At 46.1% G+C, this 15,201-nt stretch overlaps 1 protein-coding gene across 4 annotated transcripts; it reads right to left on the bottom strand.

The window, feature by feature from the left end:
• Positions 1 to 3,619: 3,619 nt before the first annotated feature.
• PIGV (phosphatidylinositol glycan anchor biosynthesis class V) lies at positions 3,620 to 14,303 on the bottom strand. Of its 4 annotated transcripts, none has more exons than XM_063105104.1 (5): positions 14,133 to 14,303; positions 12,796 to 12,883; positions 10,876 to 11,010; positions 5,708 to 6,829; positions 3,620 to 4,367 (listed from the first exon to the last, which is right to left on the bottom strand). In XM_063105104.1, exons 3-5 carry the CDS (start codon positions 10,951 to 10,953, stop codon positions 4,086 to 4,088), a joined length of 1,482 nt encoding a protein of 493 aa, XP_062961174.1. In that variant the 5' UTR covers positions 10,954 to 11,010; positions 12,796 to 12,883; positions 14,133 to 14,303; the 3' UTR covers positions 3,620 to 4,085. The 4 variants fall into 4 exon arrangements, with proteins under 4 accessions (XP_062961174.1, XP_062961172.1, XP_062961175.1 ...); XM_063105102.1 differs by lacking the exon at positions 14,133 to 14,303 and adding an exon at positions 13,869 to 13,926; XM_063105105.1 differs by lacking the exon at positions 14,133 to 14,303 and adding an exon at positions 13,841 to 13,877.
• Between the last annotated feature and the right edge of the window lie 898 nt (positions 14,304 to 15,201).

The following is a 15,201-nucleotide window of genomic DNA, read 5'->3' as shown; positions in this document are numbered from 1 at the left end:
AGCTTACCTTCAATAATATCCCTTATCCCTAAATTCAATAGCTTTTCTCATCTTTTCCTTAACATTAACAGCATATGACCCTGGCAATCGCTTTCTTTTTGAAACTCTCTTTTCCCCCAATACTATATGTTTCTGGTACTTGAATGATAATGATAATCAAAGTCATAATCGAATAGCTATCATTCGTGAGTTTCTTACTATATGCCAGGCACTGTGCTAAGTGCTTTATCCTCATAACCACTCTATGTGGGACATGTTATCACCCCCATTTTACAGATGAGACAACAGGTTTAGAGAGGTTGAGTCATTTGCCCAAAGTCTTACAGCCTCTCCCTCTTCTCTCTCCCCACTCTCCCTTTTTAATAATCCCATCCAATATCATGGCTGAAATAATTATGTCTGTGTGGATGGCTCCCTGACCCCTCTCCTTGTCTCCAGTTCCATACTTCCTGGTACATGAATTTGCTGCTGGCATTGTAAACTCAACATGTCCAAAATGCAGCTATTCCTTTGCTATGACTATTCTAAACACTTTTCATGTGGTAACATTTAATTCCCACAACTACCCTATGAGATAGTATTATTCATATCTATGACTGTTTTATAGATGAGTAAACTGAGGCTTAGAGATTCAGTATCTGGCTCTAGCTTGCACAGCTAGTACACAGTAGAGCTGGGCTTGGGGCTGATCAAAGCCTAGATCTCAATAATAACACCTCAACTCTGCTCAACCTGAGCTCTCCCAGTCCTGTTCCATTTCCTGCCTGCTATGCTCATTTTCTACCCTTAACTTTCAAGTCCTACCTATCTTTCAATGTCCACTTCAAAGGGCCGCCCTGTGGCTCACTCGAGGAGTGCGGTGCTGATAACACCAAGGCCATGGGTTCGGATCCTATATAGGGATGGTCGGTTCGCTCACTGGCTGAGCATGGTGCTGACAACACCAAGCCAGGGGTTAAGATCCCCTTACTGGTCATCTTTAAAAAAAAAAAAAAAAAAAGTCCACCTCAACTGCCATTTCTCCTCGAAGTCTTTCCAGGTATCCTAAGCTGGAAGGGATCTCTACCTTGTTTGAATTAACAAAACACTTGCTCTGTACTTACCTTATTCTAAGTGCACAAATAAGACTTCAATTCACCTTCATCATAAAAAGTTCAAGTAGAGAGACAGAGCAAGTTTAAGTGTCCTTTCACTCCCCAGAACTTATCCCTTTCTACCTTGTTTAATGTTTCTGTGTATCTGCTAGCAATTCTATTAGTTATTTGAAGACAGGAGGCATAGCTGCCATCTTTATTCCCCTAGAATAGGTATTAATAAACAGTTGCTGCAATAATTTCAAATCCCTTGAGCCTGCATGTACTATATTTTTAGATGGTGAGAGGGCCTGTTCAAGAAAAAAAGTTTTTTTCCCCAGGGGGACTGGTAAAGACATGTCAAACACTCCCTCTCCTCCCACCTTCATTAGAACAAAAAAGCATCTACTCCTAGGTACATGAAGTGTCTGGTTTCTGTTTTAGCAGGGTCTTAGACGGAAATGACTTTTCTCTGAAATTGTAGATGCCCAACCCAGCTGCAGCATTGTTATACCTCAGGGTAAACAGGAAGCTTCCTGCTTTGGGCCCTTCATGTTCCTCTCCCAGACTATCAAAGACTGTTAATAGGATGGTAAAAGGACAGCTGCCGGCCATAAAATTCCATTCCTTAGATCCTTAAAGAACAGCAACTAAATCCTCCTAAGGTCAGAGAGAAAACTATGTCCTTTTCCAGGCTGCACCAGGTGCATCCACCTAGCTGGGTCCTCGAGATAGAGGGTTTCTGGGCCTTGAAATCACTTGTTTCTGGGGTGATGAGATCTAGTGTGAAGGCTAAGCTGAGACTGCCAGAGCAGTGAAATCACACCGACCCTGTGGGGTTTGAGTCCCCTCTTCCAGTAGGGGAACAATCAATCCTGATTGTCCCCCAAAAGGAGGCAGAGAAGAGAACCTGAGAGCAAAGAACCTCACGCTTCTACCTCAGCAATAAAGAGCTGAAACAGGACCCTAACTCCTCCTGCAGACAGGGTGGAAGTCCCTGGATTTGCAGCTGTTGGCGAGGAAAGAAGGAGCAGTCTCTGCCAACTGGAGGGACACTAGGGCAGGGGTGATCATCTTTTGCCAAGAAGGGCACTCGGTGTCTTGGCAGAAGGCAGAGGGCTGCCCCAATCTGTGTGTACATTTTCAGAAGCATTTGACTCTGAACCAAATTCTCTCAGCTGTGCTAGTGCTGTGGCAATGGATGGGAAATGCTTATTGGCCAGGCTGACCAGAAGCTCCAACAGAGGGTGCTGGGGCTCAGCCAAGAGATTCCCTTCAGCTGGCAAGTTTAGCTTTCTGTCATGGTCAGAGGGAGTGTGTCAAAATTCCAATTCTCAGGGCTCTCCAGAAACTGCTTATGATTACCCATGTGTTTTAAAGAGTTTATGCTTCTTGGAATTTTTGGTTCAAATTGGAAATAAGGGAGGTAATGTAGAGCAGAACTCTTACCTGGATCAAGGAATGGGTAAAAATAACTCAACAGGGGTCAATGATCTTACTACCATAATAGTGACAGGCTCATAACCAAATGGGGCAGGAAGGAGGACAGATACCATTTTTTTTTTTTTTTGTCTTTTTCATGACCAGCACTCAGCCAGTGAGTGCACCGGCCATTCCTATACAGGATCCGAACCCGCGGAAGGAGCGTCGCCGCGCTCCCAGCGCCGCACTCTCCCAAGTGCGCCACGGGCTCGGCCCAGGACAGATACCATTTCATTCAACCTTGGACTTACCTACAATTGATCAACTCATGCTGCCGCATTGGCCCCTCTGACCCAGGTCTACCAATCAAGCAAGCACAGGCACCTGAGCACAGCAGGAAGACCAGTCGTCACAAGTTAACGTAGGCAGGACAACCAGCCTTATTTGCCAGGTGCCACTGTTTTCCTTCATTCAAAGAAAAGATCACTTAAATTATTCCTCAGAGTTGCACCCAGGGGTGGAAGAGGAATTTCTTCTAATTGCTGAAAACAGAACAGGAGATATTTTCTCCTAAAATCTCATGTTTAAGCCTCTACATAAATTTTGTTGTTTAAGGCAGCTCTTAAGATCTAAGATCTGATCAAGGTCTCAGATTCCCATACCGGCCAGCCACCGGAAAAAAAAAAAAATTTTACATCTGAAAGAGACAAAAGATTATATGGTTCACCACCTCCCTCCCAAGTAATAATATAATTTCCCCTAGTTTCAGAGGAGGGAACTAAGGCTCTGAAAACGCTCCCAAAGTCACACAGCTGATAAATGGGGTCTTACTGAACGGACTAGAATCCAGGGCTCCTGCTGCATATTCCTTACACTGACTTTTTTCCCCAAGTGATTTGTTTTTTGGTTTTTTTAAAAAGATGACTGGTAAGGGGATCTTAACCCTTGACTTGGTGTTGTCAGCACCACACTCTCCATGTGAGCTAACCGGCCATCCCTATATGGGATCTGAACCCGTGGCCTTGGTAGTATCAGCACCACACTCTCCCGAGTGAGCCACGGGCCAGCCCCAGTGATTTGTATTATTTTTTAAAAAGGTAATTAATTGCATGTATAGCTGAAAGTTGTTTAATTTGCATATCTTTGTATTCTCATATAAATAAATGTACGTATCATGAAAAAAATCATTGGAAACAATGTCCTATTTAGAAAAGATGGTCCCCACTTTACTACTGCCACTACGCTGTTCAGGCCTGCACCATCCTGTGCTAGAGCCTTTGATGAAATTTACATTTAAATAATTTACATTTTACGTGTGGGTCAGTGGTAGGTTTAAGACTGTCTCTGCTATGTTGGTTGACTCGACAGATCCAGGTGTACTTAGACTTGGAACAAGATAATCTTCACTACTCTAAAATATGGCCTAGGTAGGATCAGAAGAGGCTCTAGTGGCTCACACTTCACCCATTCCACCAGCCTTCAAAGAGACAGCGTAATGATCTCAGGGCAGTGCAGGCAGTCCCAGTGTGTATTTTTGCTTTCAATCTCCTGGATTAAGTTGGCTTCCAGCCTGTCCCTTGAGATTCCAGGTCATGTCCAAGGCAGGAAGTTGCAATGTAGGATTAGTCCCAAGAGCCAGTAAGCCAAGAAGTAGCCTAAAATGTATCGTGTGATTGTAGAACAGGTTTTCCAGTTGTACAGAAGTCCCACGATAGAATTTCTGGGGACCTTTTGTCCTGCTGGGGAGTCCCCTGCAAGAGGCTTCCAAGGCACAGTCTCTAGGGATCTCAACAGCGGCTCTTGATCTTGAAGCAAGTGAGCTGGAAACCAGTACACAATAGGAGTGGAGGAGCCCAAAAACCTGGTGAGGACCTAGAAATCATAAGAGGGGGAAAAGCCACACATTTGCTGGAATGTCACTGATTCATATTGGACCAACATGGGGGCTTCTCTGCTGCTGGGTAAACTATGGCATCATGACTAGAAATGTATTACACTGGAAAAGATATTAAGCAGAGCACAGGATCTGCCTTATAAAGATGTGTGCAACACCAGCCAGGCAATCTCCATATTACAAATACACATAGCTACAGACTAATTACCACAATAATTTAATACTAAAATTTTATGGGTCTTAATTTTACCCCAGAACCTGGACTCTAAACTCTGGGCTGTGACTCCGGGCTTGGGAACCTGAGGTGGGTGCTTTATCCCATAGGGATAGCAAAGCAGAAGGAAAGGGGCAGGGGATCCTACGGCTCAACATTCTCCCTCCAAGAGGAGTTCAGAGACAAGTCTCCAAGTGCTCTCCCTCATCTAACCTGGAAACCCTAAGCTTTGCTGGCACTCACTCTGCTAGCTAATCCAGCTACAAACATGGAATGCTACTTTCTATTTCCCCTGTGCTTCTTATCCACACAGTTCAGAGAGCTTCACGAACAGCTAATCTGCACTTCTAAGAGGCAGAAACTGCTAAGGAGAGGTCAGCATGGAGACAAACAGATTTCCTCAGGGTGGGGCCACAGCCAAGAAGAACAGAACAGACATAAGGTCAAACTCTTCCTGTCCCTCTCTATCACCACCACCATCCCAAACAGTGGACAAGATGTCTCCTCTGAAAATTGGGCTCCTCCAAAAGTCACCATTCAAGAAGCCAACATTGGTATTACTGTATATTAGAAGAAACCAGAGATATCCCCTGTACTTATTCCTAAATCTCAGTCAAATCAGGTCCTTTCATAACCTCCACATCTTTGCACATGCCCTTCCATTTGCCTAAAATGTTCCTCCTCTGTTCTTTTATGGAAAATTCCTTCTTATTCTTCAGGACCCAGCTTAAATATGAGGCCTTTCTCAACTCCTCCAGTGAGTTAGCCACTTCTTCCTCTTCACTTCCACAATACTTAATCTGAGTTTTTTTTTTTATCCCAAAATAGCAACCCCTCTTCCATCCCACTGTATTATAACTTTATCTGTTAAACATCTTATCTCCCTATTTATACCATGAGACCCATGAGGGCAGCAATTTTATCTTACTCATGTTCCATTCTCAGAGGTTGGACCCAGGGTCTGCCATAAAGAAAAAACCCAAATTAGTTGTGGAATGAATTAGGTATGGGTCACTTAAATAGGACGTTAGCTGTCTTTCCTGTCCTTGGCCAAGGAGTTTTGCCCATATTCACATCCTTATCCCAGCCACAAATCCACCTCACCTGAACATGCATGCACAGACCTCCAAACAGCAGAAGCACTGCAGCATGGACCAGGTACACAAATACCTGAGGACTGAGGAATCCAGTATTGGGCTTCTCTAGAGTCTTATTGTCCTTGCTCCTTCGCAGCCCAAGTGTAAGGCAGAGCCAAGGGTGGGCGGTCACATATGTCCAAGTTGCCCAGGCAACCAATATAGCCACTGGTGCAGCCAGCAGAAAATTGGGCACCTGTCTGAACTCATAGTATCTCAAAAAGCCAACATTCCAGTAGACATCCTGGATATAGTTGTATATTAGGGGAAGGTCCCAGGAGCACCAAGATGGCTCATTCCCCTCTGTGATTCGGTAGCCCTTGTCCACAGCTAACTGCACCAAGGGCTCAGGAATGGGGTGGGCTGAGCCTGGAAGACAGAATTGGCTATAGGCATAATACTGAAAGAGGGCAAAGGGAAGGCCAAGTGTGAGCACTGACAAGAACAGAGAGGCCATCAGCTTAAAGATCTGTCTCAGGGGATTCATCACCATAAGAGAAGAGAAAAAGCCTCGGCACTGAGAATGCATGAGGAAGCCAATGTTGACCAGCCCATTAGAGCGTACACCTGTGGCAAGGGCAAAGAGGAGTCCACTAGTCCAGCCTCGGCCCCTCTCCAGCTGCCCCATGGCGCTGAATGTCAGAAGGGCAAACAAAGCTTCTGAGTAACCAGCTGCCAGGAAGACATTGGCGGGGCTGAGGCAGAAGAGCAGTGCTGCATAAAAGGCTTGGCGGGGACAGTGCAAAACCATACAGCCCAGGTCATGAAGTGCGACTGCAGCCAGTACGAAGAACAAGGAATTGAGTGATGCTACTGAAATTAGCAGGCAACTCCGTAGGCTTAGTAACCCCCGCAAGGGTCTCAACAGTTCAGTCCCCACCAGCAGGGCCAAGGGGAAACCAGGGAAGAAGGCAAAGTTATGCTCATACAGGTAGCCATGCTCGGCAATGAACAGGAAGTGTTCAGCATCCCAACGAGACAAGCCACCCAGAAGACATTCCACAAACTGGTCCATAGAGCCCGAGGGAGCCAGGCGAGGAGGAGAGAAGGCTTCGGCATGGTGATCTGGGATGACAGCATTGAAGAGGGCCTGTGGAGTAAGGAGAACCAGGACTTTGGTTGAGTAACTGGAAGAAAAGAATTATCATTTAATAAAATGAGGAAGAACAGACTTGTTGCGGGGGATGAGGAGTTCAGTTTTGGGCTAGTTAAGTTTGACTTGGAAACTCTAGCGTACAAGTCAACTAGGCAGAGAGATATATGACTCTGTGGATCAGAAGAAAGATCAGGAGGGCTGGCCCGTGGCTCACTTGGGAGAGTGTGGTGCTTTTAACACCAAGGCCATGGGTTCGAATCCCTATATAGGGATGGCCCGTTAGCTCACTTGGAAGAGCGTGGTGCTGACAACATCAAGTCAAGGGTAAAGATTCCCTTACCAGTCATCTTTGAAAAAAAAGAAGAAGAAAGATCCGGGCTAAAGACATAAATTTGCGGCTGGTCCGTGGCTCACTTGGGAGAGTGTGGTGCTGATAACACCAAGGCCACAGGTTCGGATCCCTATATAGGGATGGCCGGTTGGCTCACTTGGGAGAGTGTCGTGCTGACAACACCAAGCCAAGGGTTGAGATCCCCTTACCGACCATCTTTAAAAAAAAAAAAAAAAAAAAAAGCTGCTGATAGATCAAATAAAATGGGGACTGAAAACTGATCACTGGCTTTAGCAATGTGAAGGTTACTGGTGACTCTGACAAGAGCTATTTCAATGGAGTGGGAGAGAGAGAAGCCTACTTAGACTGGGTTTAACAGAGAATGGGACCAGATCCCCATACTGGACAGCAGCCAAAAAAAAAAAAAAGAAAGAAAGAAAGAAAAGAAAATAGAGAATGGGAAAGGAGAAATTATAGATAGAGCATACATACAGATGATAATTTTGAGCAGTTTTGCTGTAAAGGGGAGTAGAGAAATGAGGTAGTAGGTAAATGACAATGTGGGGTCAAGAGAAATTTTGTGGGTTTTTTTTTTTTTTTTTTTAAGGTGGGAGATAGTATTTGTACGCCAGTGAGAATAATCTAGTAAAAAGGAAGCCACTGAGTATGCAGGCAAGAGAGGGGAGAATTGCTGGGCAGGCAAAAGTGGATGGAATCTGCCACCCAGGCGGGAGCTAGACTTAGCAAAGAGGACAGACAGTTCATCCAATCTTCAGTAGTGAAGGTACAAAGGTGAAGATGTAGGTAGACTGATGGATGTGGTGGGAGTATGTGGAAGGTTTCTTCTATTTTTCTGAGTTTTCATTCAGGAAAACAAGTTATCAATTCAGAGTATTGGGGAAGGCTGGCCAGTTAGCTCAGTTGGTTAGAGAACAGACCTGATAACACCAAAGTCTAAAGTATGATGCCTGTACTGGTCAGCTGCCAAAAACAAAACAAAAAACAAACAACAAGTCAAGGGTTTAGATCCCCTTACTGGTCAGCCACCAAAACAAACAAACAAAAAAACCCAAAACAGAGTGAATATTGGGAAAAAGATGTTAGATTTGAGGAAAGAGGAAAATGTGTAAAATAAGTCCCTTATAACTCTGGTTCTCAAAATAGGCTGTGCACTGGGGCCGACCCGTGGCTCACTTGGGAGAGTGTGGTGCTGATAACACCAAGGCCATGGGTTCAGATCCCTATATAGGGATGGCTGGTTAGCTCACTTGGGAGAGCGTGGTGCTGACAACACCAAGTCAAAGGTTAAGATCCCCTTACCAGTCATCTTTTTAAGAAAAATTAAAATAATAAATAAATAAATAAATAAGTTGATGGAAAAATAGAATTAAAAGATAACACAAATTTTCTATGAACCTTTTGGAGTATCCTTGTACACTAAGATTGCCAGGTAGCACTGAGGACTCACTTGCGTTACTGATCTTGATTTTAAAAAAAAAAGACTAGTTAGTACAGTTATGTGTTTTTCTCTCGGCAACAGCAGGAATAGTTAGAGCGTGGTGCTGGTAACATCAAGGTCAAGAGTCCAGAGGGCAGCAAGAGAGCTGAGTGCCTACCCACGCCCACGAAGAAATTATCATGATGGACCATGGAATCTTAGCTAGGTAAGAAGGGGAGTTGAAGCCATGAGGTGGGTGAGGGACAGTGAAACTGCAGTAGTAGGATCCATGGGTTATAAATGCTGAGGGGTAAAAGAATCGTTAGAGCTGGTGTACTAGAGGGAGTGAACTGGAAAGATAGGAGATAATGGTTAGAAAATGGGATCCTTAAATCTGAGATTTGGCAGGGGTTGGGGGTATATGGTATGTCTATGAGAGTGATGAAGAAAAGATCATTAAAAGGAAACAGGACAAGGAAATGAGAGACCAAGGCACTGGATATAGCATCTTCATGAATATTGAAACCACCAATAAATCAACAGTAGTAAGTGCTGGAAAGAGTGACATTGAACCAGAAGCTAAACATTCAAGGAATAGCTGTCATTAACAGAGATAACAGCAACAATGAAGGGTAAATAGAGATATAATCTGATGGTATGAGCTTTAAAGCTGAAAGGAGGGAGGGGGTGAGGGAAGAATAATAAAATACCATTTACGATTAAATGTATTATTATTTTTTTTTATATATAAAGATGACTGGTAAGGGGATCTTAACTCTTGGCTTGGTGTTGTCAGCACCAAGCTCTCCCAAGTGAGCTAACCGGCCATCTCTATATAGGGATCTGAACCCGTAGCCTTGGTGTTATCAGCACCGCACTCTCCCGAGTGAGCCACGAGCCGGCCCCACGATTAAATGTATTTTTGCCCCATTAGATTGTCAGCTACTTAAGGGAAAAGAGACCATGACTTTTTACACTCAGTACCTAGCACAGTTCTTGAAACATAATAGGTACTTAATGAAATTTTGGTAGTTGGGGCAGGCTGGTTACTCAGTTGGTTAGAGCATGGTGCGGATAACACCAAGGTCCAGGGTTCGATCCCTGTAACAGCCAGCTGCCCTCTCCCCACCCCCGAAAAAAGAAAATTTTGGTAGCTGAATGAACTACTTAGAGGAAACATAGTGTTTCCAAAATCACCATCTGAATTAGAACCCAGGTGTCTTGGTTCCCTATCCCAAATGCTGATTTGCAGTACTGCTCCTTTGGTTCTGCCAATAATTCAGCTAATGCTGGTTCAGAGCCATCATTGGCTCTTCCCAGTCTGGCAACAGAATCATAACCTTATTTTTAAGGTTCTTCCCCTTTTGGTCAGTTTCCTTATTAGGCCACTTCAAACAGTAAAAACAAATGGGACAGGAGTGACAGTCACAGATGACAACACTGGCCTCCAAGTTGAAGACACTTTCAACTAAACCTGGAACCCAGCAAAGCCTTCTATAAAGGAGGTTTCCACAAAGAAACCAGCCATGAACCTCAGAATGGTGCTTGTGATTTTTATCACAATTATGTTAACAGAACATTGCTAGGGTGTTGACATACATTCAACAACATTCATTCATTTATGAACATATACTGAAGACCTACTAAGCACCAGGTAACATGCCAGGCACCAATTAATTCATATATATGTGAAATCTGATTAAAATATGCATAAATTGAGTTGCAAAAGGGCAAATGCATTGAGGGTTGTGTGGGTGAGGCAGCCAGGGGAGATACGGGGCGGGGGGGGGGGGGGAGCAGCTGTTACTGATTAATGAATATACTAATGGTCTCAGGACTTGCATAGTGCCACCTCTCTCCCACTCAACTGACACAGTGCTCAATCTCCTGATAAAGGGACCCAGGGCAATCCTCTGAACTATCAAACCCTAAAAGCATCTCTGGTTACAGAATATAACTGTCTGTTGAAAAAGACCACTAGCTCAGGAGTTAGGAAACCTGGGAGGGGTCTAACTCTGGCCCTTCTCTATCTTGCTATGTGGCTTTATGGAAGTCATTTAACCTTTCTGGACCTCTGCTGCTTCATGTGTAAAACAAGGGCTCAGTTAACTGTTTCTAAGATTCCTGTCTACTTTTCAGCTATTAAGTCTATGTTTCCAACCACATGGAGGGGCACACTTGGGAAATGAAATGGAGATGGGGACTACTGTTAGTGTTTAGCCCAGTCATGTACCCATGGCACATTCAGGACAAAAAAAATCAGAGACTGACCTGCAGCATCAGAGTCAGGACACGGCAGCTGATCGCAAACCTCAGCACCTCTTTCCGGGATGGGTCCAGGGGCCACATTCTCTCACCACCAGAAATTCAGGGGTGTTGCTACCAGGACCAAGTTCCCTCAGTCTTCTAAACTCCAAAACCCAAGGAAGAAGAGGTCACATATGAACTGAAAGCAAATTATTGAAAACATTCTTCATAGGAATCTCTCCATTCAGCATTACTATGGCAAACTTAACCACCTAACTTTCCCAGTGAGAGAAAAGCATCTTGAAGGCAGATGGAACAACTGGGTGTCACTCTGAGGCACTGTATGAGTATTCCTGTTGAAAAAGTTACACACAGATAAGCATGAAGCTGAAAAGACAAGCTCACTGAAAATCTTTAAAAGCCTGTTGAGAGCTCCTATGCAGGAACTAAAGACCTGGGTTCAAGTTCCTGACTCTGTCACTTATAAGCTCTCATTTAGTCCTTCTGAGCCTCAGTTCCTTATGTATAAAATGGGATCATTTGAAAAGACTACTAGCTCAGGAGTTAGGAAACCTGGGGGGGGGGGGGGGTCTAACTATCTTTTTTTTTCCTATCTCACAAAATTGTCATGATGGTGAAATGGACTAAACTGTGAAGTACTACACAAATCCATGTTGTGGTTGCTATTATTTGGTGTGTGCCCTTTTTCTCTTGCCCAGAATAATAAACTAGGTCCCAAACCAGAGTCCCAAAAGTGGGGCATTGAACTGTACTCAAAGACCATAATGACTACACACTTCAGCTTAGCTCTCTGATGTGTATTCAGCTGGTCTGTTAAATTAAGTGGAGAAGGAAAAGAAAACCACCACTCAGCAGGACTTGAGCCAGCTCGCACTGCTAAAACAAACAGAGTGAATACAGGGTCGACTACTAGGGATGGAGAAAACTTATTTCCCATCTCTTTGTTGGAATGGCAGCAATGTATAAACAATTGCGAAGCCATTCTGAGGCAAAGAATGCACTTTAAGGCATTTTCTACAATTCTTTGGGCTAAAAGAAGTAGTATTGGCTCCTACAGAACTTTCAAACGCCAGCCTGGGAAATAAGAAAGGAGGGCAAGAGCATCAAAGGCAGCTCATCGATTTGGAGTGAAGAGCTATGCCTAAAAGAAAAAAAAAAAAAATTAAACTGAGAAATTTAACAAGGAGGGCTGGAAAGCTTTCCTTTCTTCTTTTATATAATACCTACCAAACCTTTAGGTATCACCTGTTTCTGGAATTCTTCTCTGATCTTCACCAGACTATGTGTTATGCTCTCATAATATGCTCTCATTGCCCTCTGTCTTGTCGTCTTTATTGCTATTGTTTATTTAACTCACTTGTGAGGGCAGGGGCAACTATGTTCCCAGGGCCCAGCATGCAAACAGAGATCTTAAACCTGTGTTCTGAATGACTGGAAGTGGTAGGGATAGGATTCAGCATCACCAGTTCACTGACTCTAGATATAAAATCATTGCTCCCACTATTCCTCCTACAATATCTCATGTTAACAGCAAGACAACAAAGTCACAGAAACCACAAGAAAAATTTCCACAGAAAGGAAACAAGGCTGGCCAATAGCAACAGTACTGGTTCCTTTGCACCAGGGGGCGCCTGCTGCTTACACCATCAACAGGAGGCCTGCAGGAAGGGAGGAGCCACTAACTCCACACCGGTTTGCTCATGAAAATTCAGTTCAAAGGAGAGCTGAAAACCCCAGAGAGCAGCGGTACTTTGTGAATCTACCTACATTTCCAAACATCTGACTCGCTGAACCGAGAGAAATCACAGAAACAGGCACACCCAACATCACACGCCTGCTCCTTCTCTGAGGGTCAATTCACTTTTTCCCTTCCTTGACTTCCCACCCAAATGCAAGTTGGGAAAAGAAAAGCATTTAACCCACCTCTGCTTCTTGACCAGGTTGCATTCTTCCTTTCCTCTCTCCAGAGTCAAGCTTAGCCCCAGCGACCACAGGAGATTTGAAGCCCACACTTAGTTTACAGGTAAACCAAATAAAAATAAAATAGAGCCAGTCAGTTCTCCCTCTCAGCTAATTGCTAACCTCACTTCCCAACAACCCCTTTGCCGAATCACAGGCTCTCTTAACTGGGAGGACATTTACAGATCAACCAGTTTCACTCTGATTTTCCCGTGAGATAAACAGGCCCCAGGGATCTCATTAGACCCTGTGAGGCTAGTATAATTACCATCGCCATTTTATGAATATGGAAACTGAGGCTCACTAGGGTCAAGTGACACACCCAAGGCTACTTAAAGAGAGTGTCTTGGGGTTTTTTTTGCTTCTGAAACCTCACGGTACCAGCCCTCATCCCTGGCCAAAGGGTATATGCACTCTTTCCGAGCCAGGATTACATGTAACCCAGGTCACCCAGCGCCTAACCTAATATTTCCTCCAGTGGTACAGCAGGCTTTTGCTGGGTATGCTTAGGGTAGGTGGGCCCTGAGAACTTGGGACATCCTGCTGAACTGAAGCCCTCGACGCTGGGTAAGACTAACACCCTCTGTGGGGTGGAGAAGCCGCTCTGACCCAGGGTCCTCGGGGCCAAAGACCTTGTAGGCCGTCCCGACCCATGGGCTGCTCTCTGCCAGCCTGGCCGGCTCCGAAGCCCGTACTAGCGTCCTCCTTTCGGACACAGTCCCTACCGGGGACCGTGTATCTACCCTCACCCCACAGAGTGCACGACCCAGGGGCTACTCCCGAGGGAGGCGGCGGAGCACAGCCAGGCCACAGGGCCGGAAGCAGGCGAGGGCGGGAGGCTGTAAAGGAAGAGGCGGCGCCGGAGGCCGCTATGGCGGAGGGGCGGAGCTCTCCGATTCTCGGAGGCCTCCACCTCATTCCTCTAGGCCTCCGTTTGACAGCTTCCCTCCCCCTAGAACTCCAGGGCTCCCAAGCTGACGCCGGGTCCCCAGCGCCCGCCCGTCCCGACCTCCCCCGCGGGGCCCGAACCGCAGCACCTCCATCCGGGTCCCGAGCGGCATACGCCTGCGCGCTGTCTCTGTCGACGGCGGCCCCGCCCCACTCCTGCCCGGACTCGGAGCCGCCCCTCCTCCCCCCGCCGCGGCCATGTTGACTCCGGGCAGGCGAGCTGGGCGGGGACGGCAGCTCCGCGCCTCTCCTTGTAGCGCCTTCCCTCCTTGGTGACACCTGAGGAGTTCTCTCTCACACTTCGCCCTCCTCCACGCCCCCTCCACCGCCTTCTATTAGGGCGGCGGACCTACCGTCTCAGAGCCGGTGCTCTTGCCCAGTCCCATCCCCAGAACGTTCCCTGCATTCCCGATGTGGGCCGAGGCTCTCGTAGTTGGGGGCTGCCCCGCGGCCTCTTCACAGAAGCCGGAGCTGCGCTTTCCCTGCTGACAAGCAACAACAGCTCAGTACAGCGCCTGGCATACAATAGATGTTCTCTGAATAGTCAAAGGAAAGCTTTCTTGGGGTTTCTGTGGCCGGCAGCGGCACCCTGCGTGCCGGCTGTGAAGAAAGTGGGGGATCTCCCCGACTTTCCCCTCCTCCGCCTCCCAGGGATCTTCTGTCCTACTTCATCCCTCAGCCCCATGTTAGGTGACTCATGAGGATGGTGAAGGAAACCTCAGAGAACACCCCCCAGGACTCTTTTCTCCCCCGTCACTCAAACAGTTTCTCTGGTAGGAAGTGGGGTCGAAAAAGGAAAATGAAGCCAATTCCACAAAAGCGTCTGTTAGGGAGGAGCGGCCAGTTGGTACCCCCACAACGGAAACTGTTAGAACAACTTTGCACCCTCCTCAAAGGAAACAGATAATAAATCCTTCTCCGTTGGTGGATTTCTTGTTTCTCAGGATTCCAAAGCCTTCTGTGGTTTCAGTTATCTGCCCTGCAAACGGAGCTAGGGTCTGGGTTAGCCTCTGGCCGCAGCCCGGGCCGAGGGAGGGGTTTATCTTCTACAACAGCTACTTATGGGGTGGGAACAAAGAGATGCTTGCTATCTCTCCGCTCAAAGAAAACTAACCCACATCACTTCTGCGGGGGCCAGGGGCTGTATCTTTCGGTTCTTCATAACTCATTTCAGGCCCCAAGACCTAAACTGCCCTTAGATATTTGTTGCGTGCGAGGTGGATAAAATACAAATCACATTTAGTCGTTGTGGGTTGGGAGAAGGGGAAAAAATTGAGTTTAGAAGGCTCTTCCCCCAGCTTTTTCAGTGACGCTCACTAGTTCTCAGCTTTTGAGGCCTGTGAGTAAGATGGCAAAGCCTCGGGGCACACTTGTGATTGGGGCCTAAGGCTGTGACTTGAATCTCTAGAACTCCGGTGAGGC

This window comes from Cynocephalus volans, chromosome 8 (genome assembly GCF_027409185.1).
Source record: "Cynocephalus volans isolate mCynVol1 chromosome 8, mCynVol1.pri, whole genome shotgun sequence".
NCBI classification, from domain to species: domain Eukaryota; kingdom Metazoa; phylum Chordata; class Mammalia; order Dermoptera; family Cynocephalidae; genus Cynocephalus; species Cynocephalus volans.
Note: the sequence above shows the minus strand (reverse complement) of the source record. Positions and strands in the feature narration are given on the sequence as shown.